The sequence below is a fragment of the Heptranchias perlo genome, chromosome 19 (assembly GCF_035084215.1).
Source record: "Heptranchias perlo isolate sHepPer1 chromosome 19, sHepPer1.hap1, whole genome shotgun sequence".
In the NCBI taxonomy this organism is placed as follows: Eukaryota; Metazoa; Chordata; class Chondrichthyes; order Hexanchiformes; family Hexanchidae; genus Heptranchias; species Heptranchias perlo.
The window spans coordinates 14,424,858-14,444,575 of record NC_090343.1 but is presented as its reverse complement, the minus strand read 5'-3'; the positions used below and the strand labels follow the sequence as shown (position 1 = coordinate 14,444,575).

The following is a 19,718-nucleotide window of genomic DNA, read 5'->3' as shown; positions in this document are numbered from 1 at the left end:
CTAAGCCTCTCCGTCCCTTTATTCTCCTTTTAAGATGCAACTTAAAACCTACCTATTTTACCTGTATGATTATCCCCTCCTTCGTCTGTCAATTTTTGTCTGATTATGTTCCTGTAAAGCTCCTTGGAAAGTTTTACTACATTAAAGGCGTTATATAAATGCAAGTTGTTGTAATATGCATCAGCTGGGTCAGGAGTGTGATGTAAAAACTACCTTTCAGAATAATGCCATTAATATACCTACAATATTTTCATCTTTTTTAAAGTTGATTTCTCTTTGTCCAAGTATGGTATTCCATTTTGAACATTGTAGCCCTGTTATAGGGAGGCGCTGGTGATTATTCAGCTGTTCCTTCTCAAACATCCTCATTCATCTAACCTGACCACTTTGAACTTGATTCCACACTCTGCAGCAAGCATTTTAGAAGCCAAAGCATCCATTGCAGAAAGAGAATATGCTGTACATTAGAGATTAACATTTATTTATGTTGCCAATGAATGCTAGAATGTCTGATCCGCATCCAATTCCATGGCTATCCTCAGCTCACTTGCAGTGCTGTTTTAATAGGAGTAGATATATTGTTCCTAATGAGCAAAAATAGATACTGTCTGAGTTACAATATGTGATAATGATTTTTGGAGTGCTGTTAGGACCAAATGTACCGTCAAAGCTGATTTATCTCCAGATTAATTCCTAAAGTCCTCAATTAGCTGTGATTTGACGTTCTATGCTTTGCAAGTTTTTTTTAGGTTACTTCGAAGTGTATGAACTTAATTTTCTCACAGCTAGAAGTACAACAATTTATGATCACTAAAATTGTAACATTGAAAGGAATTGTATATTCTTAACATACCATTTTAGGTGGTGAATCAGGATAACCACAGTTCATTATGCCCTGTGTGACCTGAGGGCCAGACTCCAACTGTGTAAAAGAGGGCTAAGGAAATACAAATTAAGTTCTCTGCTATGGGACATAGTACTACACAAGAAATAAAATTGAGCTTAGCCTCCCTTTCTATCCAAGGGAGGGTTGGAAAACTGGTGAGAGTGTCAGTTGAAAATAACACCGCTAACATTCAATCACATTTTGAGAGGTGGCGTCTTTCTGTATGGATGAATTAAGATAGGTCGAGTGTCATTCTTCTGTAATTATCTTGAGAGGTTAGTGGAGTGAGTATAGGGAGTTTGGCCTGAGGTGAGTGTGTAATACTGTACTAAATCAGAATTTTGACTAATTAGCTGTTAACTTTTTTTTGTAAGTACTCACTGGTGTTAGATGTCAATCTACTTATTAATTAGGTTGGATGGGATTTTGCTACAAAAGGGTTCTGATGAAAGGTCATCAACCTGAAACGTTAACTCTGTTTCTCTCTCCACAGATGCTGCCTGACCTGAGTGTGTTCCAGCATTTTCTGTTTTTATTTCAGATTTCCAGCATCCACAGTATTTTGCTTTTGATATTTCTTTGGCTCTTTTGGAAGTGGCACCTGTGTTTGAATTGACTGTTTATGTTGACTGTTGTTTTGAGAGAATTTAAGTGAATTTTACAAGAAAGTCAATTGCATTGAGACTGATAAAATGAGAAGGCAGCTGAATGGGTACAGGAAGTTTGAGCCAAAGTGTACTTAGCTTCAAACTATTTTAATTGCGTTTAAGTTCTTTTGAGTCTATTCATTAGGACAATGGGATCCAGGGTTGTGTGGAACTTGCATGGTATAGGAGTTTCCAGAAACTGAGTGCCCTGGGCAGGCACAAGTGTAAGGGGTGTCAGATGGACTTGCTCATGTGCAGTTACTATACCAATTAGACAGTCTATACTTGAGCAGAGCTGGGAATCAATATAGTCACAGAAGAAGTAAAGATGGAGGGGAAAGTTTAAACTATAGCAAGCGGGAATAGAAAACCAAGAGTACAGGTTGGAAGGGAAAGTAATCTTGAAGTGTATTGGTAATGGAGAGGTTGGAAGAGGTGCAACAAGATAAAAATAGTTTCTAAAAAAAAAATAAGAAATCAGAATGCACCGAGCTGTTACAAGATTCTGGTCTGTCTTAAATATTTTCTAGGGTGGGTGCAGCAATGCTGGTCACTCCCATAAGTAGTCTGAGGACCTTATGTTCAGGATTGTGATTGTACTTCCCAATATCTAACAATATGATGTAACCCAGTGATGTCAATAGGACCCTCTTGTGCTCTGAGCTGGATATAGTGTCTTTCGCGTGTGCGCTCCTCCAATCAGTCTGAAGACAGACTGAAACGTGAGTGAGATGAGGTCAGGTATTAATGAGATAAAGCTATTTTGTTTTAGCCAGCAAGCAAATGCACAGTGTAACAGATATAATCAAATTTCACATTGACTTAACTAACTACAGAACTCTCCTTGAGAATAAGGAAAATAATATCTCTTTTATCACAGGCTTGCTTAATTTTGCTGATCAGCTATCTAATCCTGACTGGCTCTGGGCTTGAGATGAGTGTTTCCCCTTGCTGGGCCAAGCTTCCTCCCCAGGCATAGCTGGCTAACTGACTTACCCCCATGTCTCTCTATCCTTTTCTCCAGCTTCCCAGCCAGCAAGAGGGCTGTCCCTCTGACCCCTTTCCTGATCAGTGATTTGCTGGTATGTCAGTCAATGAAACTGGCTATCTCCTCTCCCTCTTTGGGTTGCAGGTTTTAAGAAAACATTTCCTGTTGTTAAAATGAATAGGAACCATCCTGGCTTAATGGGCCTGATATGACAATTGACCCTTATTGTATTAGTTTGAAATAGACAGTGCTGAGACATTCTACAAACTGGCTTTAATGTGCATTTTTAACCCATAGTCTCTAGGGCTTTTTTATTAAACCTTTGCAAATTCACTGTCTTAAAACATCGCACTTAAACATAACCCAGTCCCATATATTTTCCTTGAAGAAAACAGATCAAGAAAGCAAAAATATGATAGGAGCCCAAAAAAAGGGGGAAAATTGTCAGACCAACTAAAATGTATATTAATGGCCAAGAGTACAAGAAAAAAATGGAGATCTCGTCACTTATTTAAAATAGAAAAGTCACGACATTGTAGCAATAACCAATAACTTGCTGCAGCTGAGTCAGTTTTGGCTTTTAAATATCTCAGTATGAAACATTCAGAAGGGATAGGGAAGGATAAGAGGATTGGTTGGTACTATTAATTAGAGATATCATAGCACTAGTGCATAAGGATTTAAATAGAGAAATGCTCCAAACAGAATCCCTTTGGATTGAGCTGTGCAATAGCAAGGATTTGGTTGCACTACCCTAATAGATGGCTGAACAGTAAAAAGGAAATTGAGGATGATATTTATAGACAAGTTAGATAGCTATGTATTAACAATAGTTATAATTGTAGATGATGTGGTGAAGCTGGAGATTTCTTTTTTTAAACTGTTTAGGGCTGTTTACTCAGTCAATGTGTTGCTTCTCCAACCCTGGTTCTGGGTAGTGAAATAGATGATCTAAAAATAAGGGAATATTTGGGAAGTAGTGATCACAATATAATTAAGTCCAGTGTAAGAATAGAAAGAAAAGTCAGGAACAAGGTTTGGGGTGGGGTGGAGGGAGAGAGAAAACAACTTGTAATGAGATTAAAAAGAGACATTACCCAAATTAAATGGGAAATATTTAAACAGGAGATGGAATATTCTTTATTTGTATCCTTTCCCAGAAGGAAAAGGGAGAGTGACGGAGGCTGTTGTTCCATCAATGAATAAGGAGATTAGATCAAATTTGAAACTGGAGAAAAAAAGCAACATCTGCACATTAGATGATAATGAAAACCAGAACAAGTATAAAGAATATAGAAAATTTATAAAAAGGAGTTTAGAGAAAAGTGAGTGAAAATTAGCAAAAAGCATTAAGGGCAATAAAAAGGCTTTATAAAAAGCACATTAGTAGAAAGAAGATAATCAAGGTAGGACCATAACTGCAAAGCAATAAAGGAGTCAAGGTTGTCATGGAAAGTGATACTTAAGTACTTAGGCTCAGTTTTCAAGAGAGATGGATATTGGAATTGTAGAACTACCAAAGGTGGATTTAGAACAGTTAATGGAAGTTGTTGTTCAACACAAAGTAATACTAAAGTTGCTCAAACTTAAGGTTGACAAATCACTAGTACCTAATGGTTTACATTCGAGGATCCTGAGGGAAGCTAAGGAAGAAATAGTGGAAGCTCTGACTAGTTTTGAAAAATGTGGTGGAAAGGAAAACTGTACCAGACGACTAGAGGTTGTGAAATGCAACTCCCCTCCTCAAAATGGAACTGAAATAAACTAGAAATGATTGGCCAGTTAGTTCTGTTTCAGTTGGTAAGTTCAGTGTGTATAAAACAGGATAAAATTGCTAAACACTTGGCAAAATAAGGCCACCTTGATCAACTGTTATAGACTTCTTTGAAGAAATAAGAGGGTGGATAAAGCAAATACATCAATGTGGTTTATAAGGATCATCAAAAGCATTTGAACAGATGCCACACAAGAGACTTAAGGCAAAGACGATGACAAATGGAATTGAAGGAAATGTTGCCGTGTGGATAGAGATATATTTGGAGGTTTTAGTCAAAGGCTACAGTGTATATTCTCACTTAAATTTTAATAGCATTTTTTTTGATGGATTGATGTTGAAATAGTTTTCCCACCTTTACGCAATGTGCAAGAGAAATTAGATTTTTTTTTTAAATGATTTATTATTTCTATGGTGGGGAACTAATTCAGAAACTTAGTCAAAATGTTTAGTTTTGCACACCAACTCCACCTAGCTGATCAGTACTGTGCCTTTGGCAAAGAAAATCCTATAGTGACCTTTAATGGCAGAATCTGAATATTATATGCATATAGCCCAATACAGTTAACTTCCACTGGTCTGTCAGATTAGCTGATGTCCAGCCCTACTCCCTAACCTACAAAAAAATTCAGGATCATAGATTAGTGGCATCTTTAGCCTAGGAAAGTACTGGACAAGAAAACCTTTGTCTTAATTGAATATATACATAATGCCTCAGTCATTTACAACTGTGGATAATGATCAGATTTATCCTGAACAGTAAATTCAAAATTGGCACAACCTATCTAAAATGCATTTTATTTTTTTTTAGAAAGTGAACCTTAAAGATGCCAGCTGGTAATGAGGTTACTGAATGTATAAAATGTCCTGGAATATTGCTATCAATATCTTTGAATTTTGTTAATACATTTTGTGTACCTAGGCTGTATAGTCTTTTTAAAATATTATCTATCTTTTACCAATGAACAAAAATACAGTTGAATTGATGGGTGCTAATTGGCAATTTGCATTTTATCTTTCTATAAGAATTAAAGGTGTTTTTATGTTTATAATTAATATCTGCCAATTACCATGTAATGTTTGGCTTCTCATTTCAGTATTCATTATTTTGCATTTATGTAGCATCTTTAATGTTCTTTTTAAAAAAAATCCCGAGGCACTTCAGATAGTTGTAAGGAAAGCAGAAGCTGAGCCAGGAAGAGAGAGATTGGGAGAGGTTACTGAAAGCTTGGTCAAAGAGATGGCATTTGAGTATGTTTTTAAAGAACAAACAGGCAGAGGGGGAGGGAATTCCAGAGAGTAGGACCCAGATAGCTGAAGGCTTTGCCACATATGGTATGGGAGAAGGGAATGCACAAAAGGACAGGGTCAGAGGAACAGTGTTCAATGAGGGTGTAAGATTGCAGAGATAAGGCACAGCAAGGCCAAGGGGGGTATTTTAAGAGGAGGACTTTAAATTTAAAGTGTTAGGGATGGGGAGTAAATGTAGGTCAGTGAGGGTAGAGGTGATAGGACAAGACGTATGTGGCAGACTTTTAGATAAGGTGGAGTTTATGGAATGTGCAGGATGGGAGGCCAGCAAGGAGCACGTGGAATAGTCAAGTCTGAAAGTGATGATGGCTTGTATCGAGGCTTTAACAGTGATGGGGCTACAGTAGGGTTAAAGTGGGCAGTGGTATAGGGATGGGAGTGTGATTTTTGTGATGGAAATTATACAGGGTCTGAAACTTAGCTCAGGGATGAACAGGATGCTACGGTTGTGTTCAGCCTGTGTATGTGGTAGGGGAGGGGGGATGGTGTCAATGGTAAGGGAGTGAAGTTTGTGGCAGGGACCAAGACTGGCTTCTGTCTTCCCGATGCTGAGCAGTCTGACAGCACAGAGGCAATCAAGGGGTCGGGAGAAGTGGTGGGCTGTTGGAGCAGGGTGTCATCAGAGTATGTGTGGAATCTGGCCCTGTGTTTGCAGATGTTACCAAGGGGCAGAAAATGGATAAAGAAGGGAGGGTGCTGGAAGTGGGGGGAGAATAGATTCTTCAGGGGCGCTGGAGGTGATGGTGTAGGGGAGGGAAGAGATGCCATCACTGGAGATGTGCTGCCATAGGTAGGGATGGATCCATATGAGGGCAGTCTCGCAGAGCTGGACAGTGGAGCAGAGGTGTTGAAGGAGCATGCATGGTCAGCTGTGTGGAACGCAGAGATGAGGGTTATTGCACCATGGTCACAGTTACATAGGATCTCATTTATGACTGATTTGGACCATTATGATGGTGTGAGAAAGGCAGAAGCCAAACTGAAGGGATTTCAATGGGCAGTTACATGAGAGATTGGCACGGAGCTGGTCGATGACGATACGTTTGAGGACCTTAGGAAAGCATCGAGACTGGGTCTATGGGCAATGTTTGCCCATGGTTACTCGTGTGTTTCTGATCACTGTTAGCTGCTGATTACAATGTTGGGCCAGTTTGTGCTAAGTTTACTCCTTTTTTTCTGTCTTTTTGGTATGTTTGCAGTTTGTTTGAAAATCTTAATAGGGGCAAAAAAGCCAACCATAATTCATGAATCCCACCACTTTGGTGTAGTAATGATGTGTGTGCTGTTATAGCACCTAAACTATTCTACAACTGATCTTCAAAGTGGAACTAGGGAATTCTTGACATTTTCTTGCAAGTGTTCCGCATATATATTAAAAAAAAAAGCCCATTTATATGGCAACTCAGAATAACCATTCATATGCTGTTGTAGGGGAGAAAAGTCTTTAATTCTTAAAATGGGCAATGCTTTAGTGTCTCTCCAGTCAAACTAGAAACTACTGACTCAGACCAGTTTTGCAGCTGCAGCAGGTATGTAATTTGCGAGCCAATTTTATTTTGAGAACATTGTGAGCATGGTGGTGTTCACAGCGAACCTATTATGGCGTTCTTTGTGAATTAAAACATTAGGATGGTCAAAAATTAACTTTTAGCAATTTGCCTGCTTCCATGATGCTTACTTAAGCAGGCAGTCATGAGAAGAGGCAGTATCGTACATGCTTGTTTTATTGTATCAATTTAAATAGAAAACTATATCCTACAGGATTGCTGTGATTTCTTTAGTAGGCTATGTTGAAAGAACTTTTTTTTTAACAAAGTGACGTTAATTATATAATTCAGTGTGAAAGATGAGGGAATTCACACATTTGAACCTGCTTGTGTTGAAATTTCAAATGGAATACTTTGAATACAAATGAAGTACTGGCACAGCACCATCAAGTAACCTTGTAAATCTTTTGGTGGGAGAACTCATGAACAATGATTTAAATATAGTTAATGGACCTTGAAGGAATTGAAAGAGAAGTTGAGGAAGGGTGGACCTGTTGAATTGTGTGTAATAAATGACTTCTTATAAGCCATTACTTATTTTACCCTGTCCTGGCCAACACATAAACTGCAGTCAAAATAATACTTATAAGTGATATTTAGTATTTTCTATTATGATCTTGTTATAAGTAGTTCATGTTAAAGCTGGCCTACTACAATGTGCAAGGTATATTTACAGGCATTAACCAGTCTAATGTCCATCTCACTTCAATTTGACTTGCACATAATGCTCACAATTGTATTTTGTGTACAAATTTATAGTTTAATCTGGTAAGTATTAAAAACGGTAATTATGTGTGCTAAAAAGTAGATACACATCTCAGATGACCTTAATGAACCATTTGATCTTCACTTTCTGCAAGTTACCACCTGAACTGCTTAAAAAGCGCACTCAAGTATGTTTTTGTACATGTGAAGGAGGAAAAAATCTTGTCAATCCTCTCTAACTTGGAATGTACCTAATATCCAGATTCTTAGAAGATGATTGAAGTATAATATCTCAGTTCTTTTAAAGGAGAACGAAAATGTGCATGTTTTTGGTGCTTCCTAATAAGCCTAAAGATCACAGTGCTGAGGTGGGGATTCTTTCCACCAGCATTGATGTTTCTGGTAATAGTTAACATAACGATAAACGTGGGGAGGGTTGGGGGGGGGGGGGGGGGGGTGGTGATCGTTCATTGTGGATATCACTCATCACCTACCTGGCATGTTATGGATCCCTCCGCCACAATACCCATCACCAACAAAATAACGATTAGAAATTGCGTGAAGCTGTCCCCATCTACTTCAAGGTGTACATCGATGAGAATAATGGACAACTGAGAGTTAGTACAAGGGTTTTGGGTTTAGATAACTTAAAACGTTGAAGTTTTGTTTTTGTGATTCACAGTGAAATTTGAATACCTCTACTGGGATACTTCGTCAATGAGTTCAGATCTCACTGTAAACCACAGGATTAAACCTTGAACATTTTATAAAAGTCACCTTAACGGAGAAGATATTTAAACTTTTACTCTGTTTCACATCATCTGTCTTTTTCTTTGTGGTTGAGCTCCTTTTTTCTGTTCACAGAAGTTCTGTGTCTCAGCTACGAATGTACAACAGAGATGTCAGAAAAAGAGGGAGTATACCCCTGCAGGGAGGTAGTATTCAATGACTGTTTTTGTTGACCATGCTGAAAATCTTGTGTTGTCTGCTTAGCTTTAGTCAATAACTTTTTTATTTTCCAGAAGTAGAACTTCTTCAGGATCTCCCCATCCAAAAAACACAAAGAAAGTTCACTTTATCAAAAATATGCGGCAATATGACACAAGAAATAGCAGGTAATTCATGTAAAACATGCATACAAAGCTTTCAATGGTAACTTGCACAAATGACGAGAAGCAATAATGCTAGTGCGTTGTTGTATCTTGGCACTTCATTGTGTGTGTAACTTTCCTCTTAACATCCTATGGCTTCTTGCTTATCAAAGGTATACACTTGGGGTGTATTTACACTACAATGTTGTATCAGTACTAAGTGATTGTTTTATTTCGCATCACCGCTGTAGTCATGGTGTGAATGCAGCCTGAATCTGGAATTGAGGCCCAACCTGACAGCAAAGTCCTACCATGAAATGACCATAGAATATAGGAAATATACCACAATTGTAGAATTTTACAGCACAAAAGGAGACCTTTCAACCCTTCACACATGTACTGGCTCTCGGGAAGAGTTATACACTAAGACCCAATCCCTCTCCCCATTACCTTAGTTTTTTTTTTAGTTTTTTCATATATTTATCCAAACCCTTTGAAAAGCTATTATGGTTCCTGCTCTCACCACTGTGTTTGATAGTGAACTCCGTGTCCTAACAGTCTGCTCAGTGGAAAAGAAAGCTCTCTTGACCTCCCTTTATTCTTTTGGTGATCTTAAATTTATGCCCTGTAGTTTAAACTCGCAATCCAGTGGAAATAGTTTCCCTGCTTGCCTAACCCAAATCTCATAATTTTCAACAGCTCTATCAGCTCTCTGCTTTGCCTTTCGTGTTCTAATAAAAAGAGCCCCAGTTTCTGTAGTTTCCCCTAATAAAGGCGTTCATCCATGATATCATAGTGAATCTTTTCTGCGCCCTCTCCATGACTGATTCCTTGCTATACACACTCTTCCAACTGCAGCTTAACTAATGAATGTATTTACCTCTCATTTCTTCACATTAAATTTCGTATGACACCCAATCTATTAACCTGTATTTGTTCTCCTGAAGTCACTTGCAGTCCTATTTGCAGTTACCCAGGCTCCCTCTTTTTGCCTGCAAATTTTGTTATTTTACCTCATAGCCAAGTCCTGATCATATATATTGATAAGAGCATTGGTCTCAATGCTGACCCCTGAAGTACACTATTACTTACCTCTCTCCAGACTGAGAAACATCCATTAATCCCTATTCTTGGTTTTCTGTCCTTCAACTTCCTATCCATGCTGCCCCATTCCCTTTTAATACTGTCTGGCTCAATTTTATCAAGGCACCTTATGAAATGTCTTTTGAAAATCCATACGCATAACATCCACTGAATTTCCTTTATCAATACACTCCATTGTTTCCTCAAAGAGCTCTATTAAACGACTTGACTTTTACAAATCTGTGCTGGCTGCTCTTAACTAACCCTAAGTGAGAAATTTTACTCCGTATCTAGAAGTATGCACCCTACTACTGATTATTAGGCTGGCTTGTATATTGTTACCTGGTTTACCTCTTTCCCCTTTTTGAACGAAGTTGTTAAATTAGCAATCCTCTGGTTCTCTAGCACAACTTGCATTTCCAAGTATGTTTAAACGACGTGTTCAGAACCAACACATAACCCATGAATGCTGAAACATTGAATGGTGTTATTATAATGTGGACAAGTCATGGGATATTGCTGTATTCTATTGCTTGCTGCATATTCTGTTGCAAAATAATTTTTTCACTGTAGTGTTCAGGTTATGATTACACTTAATAACTATTTTCTGCTACATGTAGCCCTGTGCAATTATGAACTAATACCTGATTTTATTGGTTTCCTTTAAGGATAGTTCTCATCTGTGCTAAAAGATCACTGTGCTCAGTGTTTTCCGTACTGCCTTATGGGGAATTCAATCATAATAGGTAAGAATATTTTGTTTTAACCTGAGTTCGAAAGTTAGAAATTTCTATTTTACTGGACAAAAAAATCACATTTTAAAAGCTCCATTAAAAACAAGTTTAAAAATGCAAGTTTCAGTTGCATTTTATATTCAAGTGAAACCCAATTCAATCTTGGGGTCACCACACTAGCGTCAGTGTAAAACAATTTTGCTTTGCACTGAGACTGCAGTTCATAGATTAAATGCAGGTTGAATCCTGACTCTGGTCCTGACCTGACATCAGAGTAGAGTGAGACTCGCCAAAGAAAGTAGTCTCACTCCACTTTGTAGTCTGTTTGAGCGTTAATGCCTAATTATACTGCCAAGATTAGTGTTTGTATGAAGCTTAAACCACTTTTCAACAATGCTAAGCCTGTAGTGAGAATGCATCATAGACTTTTCCAAACCCACAAAGAAATGACAGGTAATGCTTTTCCCTTGTTGGTATTTAGCTGTGGAGCCCACCAATATCTATACTGTCAGGAATGTGACATTTAGAACATTTGGAACAAAACCCCTCAATTTCATAGATTCCAAATTTAAAAAGGCTGTGGCATTTGTAGTCACCAGCAGAACTTTTTCTTTTAAGTAGCTGTTCGGATCTAGTTTGTGATTGTAAACTAGAAATGAATGTTATGCCATTGTCTGTAAATTCAACTCATGGAAAAGGGTTGAAATTATTCCTTATTGAAATAACATGACATGAACAACTTTTCATGCCCCTTCTATGAACTGGTGAGTAAACTGCCCACTACATTAGGAATCGCCTAGATGTAATTTTGGCCAGAATTTTTATTCTAACATTTGTATGATTTGGTAATTAATATTTAGTCATTGATAAGATAACCAGACATCCCAGTTTGACCTGTCCTGACTCCCTTTACACACTTTTTACGACTGCTTAATATTCCTGTCCTCTATACTTGAGAATTTTACTCCATCACTCATATCAGGGATCACCTTGAAACTAGCTCATTCTTCTAAGCTGCATTAATTAGTAGTTGTTTAGAGTGAGGCATCTGATTGCAATCCATGAAGATAAGTGTGAATAGAAGAGCATACTAATTGCAATCCAAATCAAAATTGTACAAGACCAGAGGAGGTATTTGAATACTGGGAGCAAGGGAATTGCCTTTTTTTTCCTTCAGAAAGTCAAGTCACCATTATGGTTGACTTTCTTTGCCAATTACACAAATACTAATGGCCAGATAGAAATGCTGCACTTGTGGCCTTTTAGAAAGGTTTGTCTTCCATCTGATTTCCAAGAAATTATTACCTTTAAATTACACTTCCCTTGTATCAAACTAGAATGATCCATCCCATTTAGCCACTTTGAAATCTGTTCAGCTTGTCATAAATTTGGTTAAAATTTTAAAATGCTGCTTAAATTAATTTAACCCACACGTTGTACACATTTTAACCTATCTCTGCGTACCAATTTCTTGACTCAGTCTATGCTACTGTGTGCTGTATTGCCTCTGCTGAAATGAGGCACTGATTACACAGATGTTGTCCCTGGCTGGCTGTTGATTAGCATCTAGATTTGCAGCAATTTGAAATGGTGATTTGTTGGTTGTGACCAAGTCTAAACTGATGAATTTCTGCTACTGCTTTGTGCATATGGGTTAGTACTTTTTTGTGATGTAAAGTGATTTTTTTTTGCACTAACTAACTAGATAAAAATTGACCAACCTGCATATTTTATGAAGAGGCAGCCTGAGTGAACTGGATTTGTACCACTATCTGTTTCTGATGCCATGAAGCAGCACCAGTGGCAGGCTGTTGCTGGAATTGCAGTCCTGCTTCTGCTTTTAGGTTCCACAGTATTTTGCATTTTCCACAGTATTATGCATTATGTGTCCAAGTGTAATGCAACAGTTGAGGTCGATGGTAGTTTTTAATGACAATTTAGATGTTCTCATTTTTGCTTTGGGTTACCATTTTATACCGAGGGAGAGTTGCATTCATAAATAGCGTGTTGTCAACCTTTTTGTAATTTATGGGGCCATGGCGATGGGAACGGATGCTTTGAAGAGGAAACTGCAGCAGGCATTCCATAAATTCTGCAAAAGGCAGAATGGAAAATTATAGTTGGCAGACCTGTAGGAAAATTGTTTACTCCATTCAGGAAAAAGGCTTGTGATCTGGTTTCAACTTGAGCATACTATGTGTTTAGAAAGTTTATTTTGGTAAACTGTGGTTCTGTCACCAAAATTAATTTGGGTCTATTAAGTGCAAAACAGCCAATGAATAACTGATATTCAAAATTCTAGTTGCTGAGTGATGTTTAATCTGAAGTTTCTCAGAAGCTTTTTTTATTCTTTATGTGCAAGCACTTCCTGTTGGTATGCGGCTTTGATTTCTGAATCAGCTATAAAGGAAACTAGTTCCTTTCATTGTGTACCTTGCATCTATTATGTGTGGACCACTCCTTCCATATTTATGCATGTCTTCAGTGCTTTCTAACTGCTGTAAGAGCCTGGATTTGACATTCTCTATACACAGCGACAGTAAGCTAGAAGGACCGAGACAGCGTAATCCTTCTGGTGGTGTTTCATCCTCGACAGACATGCTGCTTGGACTTGAGGGAGTTGAACTTGGTGCAGATGGAAAGGTAAAAATTAACAGTATTGTATAAAGCAGGCTACCTTTGTTTCTATGTGTGTTTCTCATTAAAATGTTGCTTTAATGAAATAGCTACATATTTTGAAAGGTGAATTTTAAAAATACTTGTAAGTTTGGGGTCATTCAATAACTAGGAGTCCAATCTTATACAATTAGCCAGTGTAAGCCTGGGCCCTGATAAATGTACTTCCTGTCTGTCAATCATGAAACAGTATTGATGGATCTGAATTCCTAATTTAGATTATCCTATGAGTATGAGCTTTTAAGGGTTGAGAGGGTGATTGTATTTTCAGAAATTTTTATTCAGTTAGAATGTACATACAAGGTCTAAAATTACTGTTGATCTATTTGTTAATGTGGTAGCAAACCAATAAATTTAGGCTGATTGGGAGCTCTGGCCATATCTGAATTAGCTCATCCATCTAACTTTTAGGTTAACTTCTGTGCAAGAACTAACCAAATTGCCATTGTGTTTTTCTTACCTATTTGCATTGAAAATCGTCTATAAAATATGGGTTAGAATGTAGGGAGTTGTTCATAACCCTTCAAGACTGCAATTGTGTTTGTCCAAATTGAAAATAAAAACATATTAACTAGGCTGCCTTCATTTGTGTGTTTCTCATTAAAATGTTGCTTTAATGAAATAGTTACATATTTTGAAAGATGAATTTTAAAAATACATGTAGGTTTGGGGTTGTTCAGTAACTGTAGGAGTCCAATCTTATACAATTAGCCAGTGTAAGCCTGGGCCCTGATAAATGTACTTCCTGTCTGTCAATCATGAAACAGTATTGATGGATCTGAATTCCTAATTGAGATTATCCTATCTGAAATTTGATGTGGCTTCTGTTTTGCACTTTAAAAACCTCATTGAAGTTTGTAGATGCCTAATTGATTTCTGTGCACTTCATGTATTTCAAAAAATGTGATCTGAACAATTCAGTGACACTTTAAATTTTAATACTTGAGCTGTAAAATTAATTTTATTACTTCACTGTAAACGACAAAACTTCAAGTGACATTTTGCAGGCATCATAATAGACCCAGATGTGTAACACTATTTACTCTGTTTCTTCCTGTTTCACAGTCGGTTTCATATGCACAATTCCTTTATCCAACCAATGCCTTTGTGATGCCAAAAGCTATACCCGAGATTTCAGCTTCAGCCGTACAGGTTCGAAATAGTGTGCATCGGAGTTTTACACCAGGAAGACTTGGCAATGCCACAATAGCAATGGAATTAGGTACAATAAAAGTGGTATACATCTGAAATATTTTTGGGGGGGAAAATGTGCACTAAATTGCTGTTTGGATAATATAAAACTCCAGTCTAAATTGCATATACTATTTAACAAGTTTTATTTTTCAATGTTTATGTTGATGTAGCAAATGTGACTTTTATGTACTCATACAGGTACCTGGGAGCTGAGGCATTTACATACCTAAACCCAGAGAAGGAGCTCTTTTTGCTATATGAGCAACTTTTTTAAGTCCTATTACTTTACTGATTTTAAAAATAATGGAAAAATCAAGCTATATGTAACTTGACTTTCAATGCTGCATACCTTTTTTAAAAAGTCTGAAAGTCTTGGCTGTTGCATTGTCTATGGCTATGAGCAATGTTTTAAATGCAGCCTTCAAATTCCTTCTGGGAATACCAATGTGTTATAGTTACACTAAGTTGAATTCCCTAATTAGTTTATTTGAAAGCATTTGGATTGGAAATAAAAGTATATAACTTAGTGTCTTTACTTTTTTTCCTCACGTATTTGCCCAAGATTTGCATTACGCACTTGTATCAAACTGTTTGTATAAAAAATGGTGACTAGCTCCACCTACCCGAATAGACACACAATAAACCCTGTTAATTATAGTGCTCTTTCCTGGTTGTCATCTGACCCACTGCGAATACATTTGTGGCAAGACCCATGGAAGGCACAGCCTTGAATGACACTGTCTGCTTTGCAATGTGTTGGGAGGCTGTAATATAGTCTGAATTGATTGCCTCCTAAACTGCTTGAGGTTTTCTCTTGTAGTTGACATTGTCTGAACATCCAGCTTTGTTAGTGTGCATTATACTCAAAGCCAATTATCCTGACAATGTTAAACTTGTATACTGCATATTGAGTTTTTATTTTAAAAATGTGCATGTCTCAGGCCTGTGTTGCTTTCTGTCATCTAGGTAGTGAAGTTGGAGATTTAATAGAATATGATCCTAATCTTCTTGATGACCCCCAGTGGCCATGTGGAAAACACAAAAGGGTTCTAATCTTTGCATCTTATATGGTAAGAACTTTCTGAATATTAATCAACTGTATTCCAAATACAACTTTCTACTTGTTCCAATTCTGTAATGATGTACCAGTTTCCTCTGATCCACTCCATGGTGTTTAAAATCTTTTTCATTCTAATCAACCAAACTCTCTCTTCCTCTTTCCTAATGTGTTCTTGAATCCTGGTGGATCAGTGTTATTAAATGCTGACTGTTAATGTTTTTTCTTCCATAAGTAATTTATCACCCTTTGCATAGATTTTTTTTTTAAAAAGGTGTCTTATGATTTCACAAACTTTGATATTAACATAAACTTATTTCTAGTGAGCCGTAACATTTTTGATGTAAATGTAGAATGTCACACAACAGAAACTTTACATGGTTTGTATGACTGTTTCACAACAATAAGGGATTGCAGCTACGAGGAGAGATTGGATAGGCTGGGGTTGTTTTCCTTGGAGCAGAGGAGGCTGAGGGGTGACTTGATTGAAATGTACAAAATTGAGGGGCCCATATAGAGTAGACAGGAAGTACCTGTTGCCCCTAACGGAGAGTTCAAGCACTAGACGACATAGGTTTAAGCTGATTGGCGGAAGGATTAGAGGGGACATGAGGAAAAACTTTTTTACCCAGAGCGTGGTGGATGTATGGAATTCACTGCCCGAATTGGTGTTAGAGGCAGGGACCCTCAACTCTTTTAAAACGTACCTAAAGTGCTTTAAGCTGCAGGGCCACGGATCGGGTGCTGGAAGGTGGGATTAGAATGGGCACCTGGTTGTTCTTCGAGCCGGCGCGGACACGATGGGCCAAATGGCCCTCTTCTGTGCTGTATCTTTTCTACGGTTCTATGGATAGTAGGCTGTTGAGTTTACTCTCAATTATTTCATTACAGGTAAATTAATTGAGACTATTGAGATCCATACCAAGAAAATACATATTTTTGTGAAGATAGGGTGAAAAATGGCAGTTTTTTTTAAGATAGTATTCCTGTTTTTGTTATACCAATAGTAGTGATTAAATCTGTGTTCTAAATGCTACTCTTCTGGTGTTGCATTGAATTGTCACAGATGAGAAACAATTGCGCTGCTTTTGAAATCTTGAACAAAATGTGAATCTTGTCTGTTTTGACATTGTGTGGCTAGCTTTGTATGATATTTTGGCACGGAGGTACTCTGCATTTATTGTGACAAAGTGCCCAAATGCAATAGTTCTGCAATGGTAGAATACAGAGTCATTAATGTTATATGTAATCTAGTCAGCTGTGTAATATGAATTCTACTGTGCTGATTGCATTTCATTCGAGTGGACAGCTAGATTCATGAAATTGGTCCTGCATAGGAAGTCATTTGTGAGATGAAGGCTTTCTAAAGCTCAAATCTCTGGCAGTTATCATTGCGTCCTGCAATACAGAGCAAGTATAAGCCAAAGAATGTGTTATAGAAATGCCTAGCTTGTACATGCTTTGCAATACTGCGTCACATCATTTTATCTTATACTTAATGTATAGCGAATTAGATTAAAGATTAAATACAATTGTCAGAGGTGTTTTATTAACCCTAAACGTCATTAATCTGAGTAAAATTGTCATTTGAGTAAATTATAGTAAAGGAAGATGAGCTTTGTTTCTCTTCAGTGAACATGAGTTTTTACATAGACATACTTGGATGATTTCCCATGGTGTGAGAGTTGGTGCTGGAGTTGAATCCAGGTACTTTGTCATTGCAGCTAGTGAAAAACAATAACTAGAAGTTGGTATTTATTCTTTGGTGGTCATATCAAGATTCCACCAGGATTCATTAATTTCTTGCTTTGAGAGCCCTGAAAATGTTCAGTTGCTCCTTGTATTGGGTATTTCACCAGGCAATACTTATATGTATATCATTTGACACCAATTCCAAATTTTTACAGATTCTCAAAGAAGTTAATAGCAATTGGTATGGGTATTGTGTGATGTTCAACATTATAGAGTAATTGAAACCCATAACCATTTTGTACACTCTTGTGATCATCTTCACAAATGAATTTTCTTGCTTTTTGCCAGACCACAGTGATTGAATATGTAAAACCGTCCGACCTGAAAAAGGATATGAATGAAACCTTCAAGGAGAAATTTCCTCACATTAAGCTGACGCTTAGTAAAATAAGAAGGTAAATTTATCTAATGAAGAAAAAATAAAACTTTATTTTCTATTTTGAATACAAATCATCTTTTGATATCTGCCATTTTTAGGAACTGTCATATTTAAGATGCTGCACAAATGCATTTTACTTGTAAAAGAATTATTATTTTTGTTTTCCTTCCATCAATTTGAACTTCTATATTTTTCTTGCAAATTTTCTCTCCTTTCCTGAAGGTATTGGCACCTTGCTTGGCTATGGTTCCACAGGCACTAGTTTTTGTCCAGCCTAAGTAGCCATTGTTTAGGAATGAGCTTAAACCATTAGACTATTCAACTATCCGACCTGATCTCGCCTTCCAACATCTGCTTCAAGCAGGTGTCCCTAGATAGTGACCTGGAGTGGTGACCCTGATTATTCTCTTTCTCCCTCCCCCCTGCCCCCCCCCCCCCAAAAAAAAAACCATTTGTAGTGTCCCTAAAACCTAACTAACTCAGCACAGACAGTGATCAAATCTGGTTCCATCCTGGCCTGTGTCTAGGGGTGTCTCCGCATGGAACGGTTACCTACTGAATCACCGCAAAAGCCTTTGAGTGGCTCTTTATAATTACGATTGCTTCTAGGGACATGATATCAGCAAATCTCAAAATGTAGATGAAAGCTAAACTGACAAGCTTTAAATTGCTTTTATCCAAGTTAGCAAGAAACTATTCAAATAAAAGGCTAACTTTAAGCACTATTTACTGTAATTTGTTTGTCACTAGCATTCATTTTTTGCCATCTACTTAAAGGATAAGTGTACTATCCTGACTAGTAGCATTTCTGCATGGTGGTTGAAACCATGCTAGCATGTTTATATTCAGGCATGAGGTAATAACCAACCTTGTGTTTTAGATTTGTGATCAGTGTGTTTCTATTTAGTGAATCAATTGGTTTTGCCAACATCAACTTATCCCAATTAAAACACTTTATGGATCAATAGTGATAAGGAATCCTTAATGTGCTAATTCTAGGTCTTCAGTACGTGCAAATGTACTTTTTGTGTTCTTTGATGGTTTATTAACATAAAGGCAACTTTAGTGATTTCAGTAGAAACCAGCATAAACTTTAATGTGACCTAAAGATATGTCCACTATAAAGTCAGTAAACATATTGGATGTATCTGTGGTGGCTTTCTTTCATCAGTCAAATCAGAGTGACAGCATGAGAAAGTTGTAACAGTGATGACTTGCTGTGCTTAGGGGGGAATAAGAGAAAATAAAAATGTAATGGTATTGATGTTAGTGTTAACTATGAATTTAAAGTCACCAAATGGTTTTATAGCACATGTTTGTATCTTTGGCAGTCTGAAACGGGAGATGCGGAACCTGGCAGAAGAGTGTAATCTGGAACCTTGTACTGTGGCTTTATCGTTTGTTTACTTCGAGAAGCTTGTACTCCAAGGCAGAGTCAATAAGCAGAACAGAAAACTTTGCTCTGGTGCCTGCTTATTGCTAGCAGCCAAAATCAGCAGTGATCTCAAGAAGCATGAGGTTAAACATCTGATTGATGTAAGTATAATGCTTCACAAAGAGCTGATCGATTTCTCTTGATCGCCATGGAAACCAAACTTTAAAAATAACTGGTTGAAAACAGCTGTGGAAAAAATACCATGGTATTTCAAAAAAGCTATTTTGAGATTGGTTGAAGGAGTAGCCCAATACTGTTTGTTTTTTCAGTTTTGTAGAAGTAATTGTCAAATAATTGTCTAGATATGCACGAGTTTCAGTTGAATGATTCGACCAATATTTTGGTGCTTCTGTCTTTCACACCAACATAAAACCAGTATAAACATGGTATTAACACCATATCAGTATCTTCAGTGTAAATCTCAATTATTGAGGACATCTGACAATTCAAGATCCCATC

General features: G+C 37.3%; 1 protein-coding gene across 2 annotated transcripts in view; it reads left to right on the top strand.

Annotated features, from left to right (window-relative positions):
• The window catches only part of cables2b (Cdk5 and Abl enzyme substrate 2b), a 32,210-nt gene that overhangs the window by 10,342 nt on the left and 2,150 nt on the right, over nucleotides 1-19,718 (top strand). Inside the window, exons 1-8 of one of the 2 annotated variants that reach the window (XM_068000370.1) lie at nucleotides 8,738-8,793; nucleotides 8,881-8,973; nucleotides 10,701-10,778; nucleotides 13,301-13,409; nucleotides 14,508-14,664; nucleotides 15,603-15,706; nucleotides 17,734-17,840; nucleotides 19,156-19,360. In XM_068000370.1, coding sequence (XP_067856471.1) covers nucleotides 8,945-8,973; nucleotides 10,701-10,778; nucleotides 13,301-13,409; nucleotides 14,508-14,664; nucleotides 15,603-15,706; nucleotides 17,734-17,840; nucleotides 19,156-19,360 — 789 coding nt within the window. In that variant the 5' untranslated portion in view covers nucleotides 8,738-8,793; nucleotides 8,881-8,944. Of the gene's footprint in view, nucleotides 1-8,737; nucleotides 8,794-8,880; nucleotides 8,974-10,700; nucleotides 10,779-13,300; nucleotides 13,410-14,507; nucleotides 14,665-15,602; nucleotides 15,707-17,733; nucleotides 17,841-19,155; nucleotides 19,361-19,718 lie in introns of those variants that run through there. The other variant, XM_068000369.1, reaches the window with a different exon arrangement.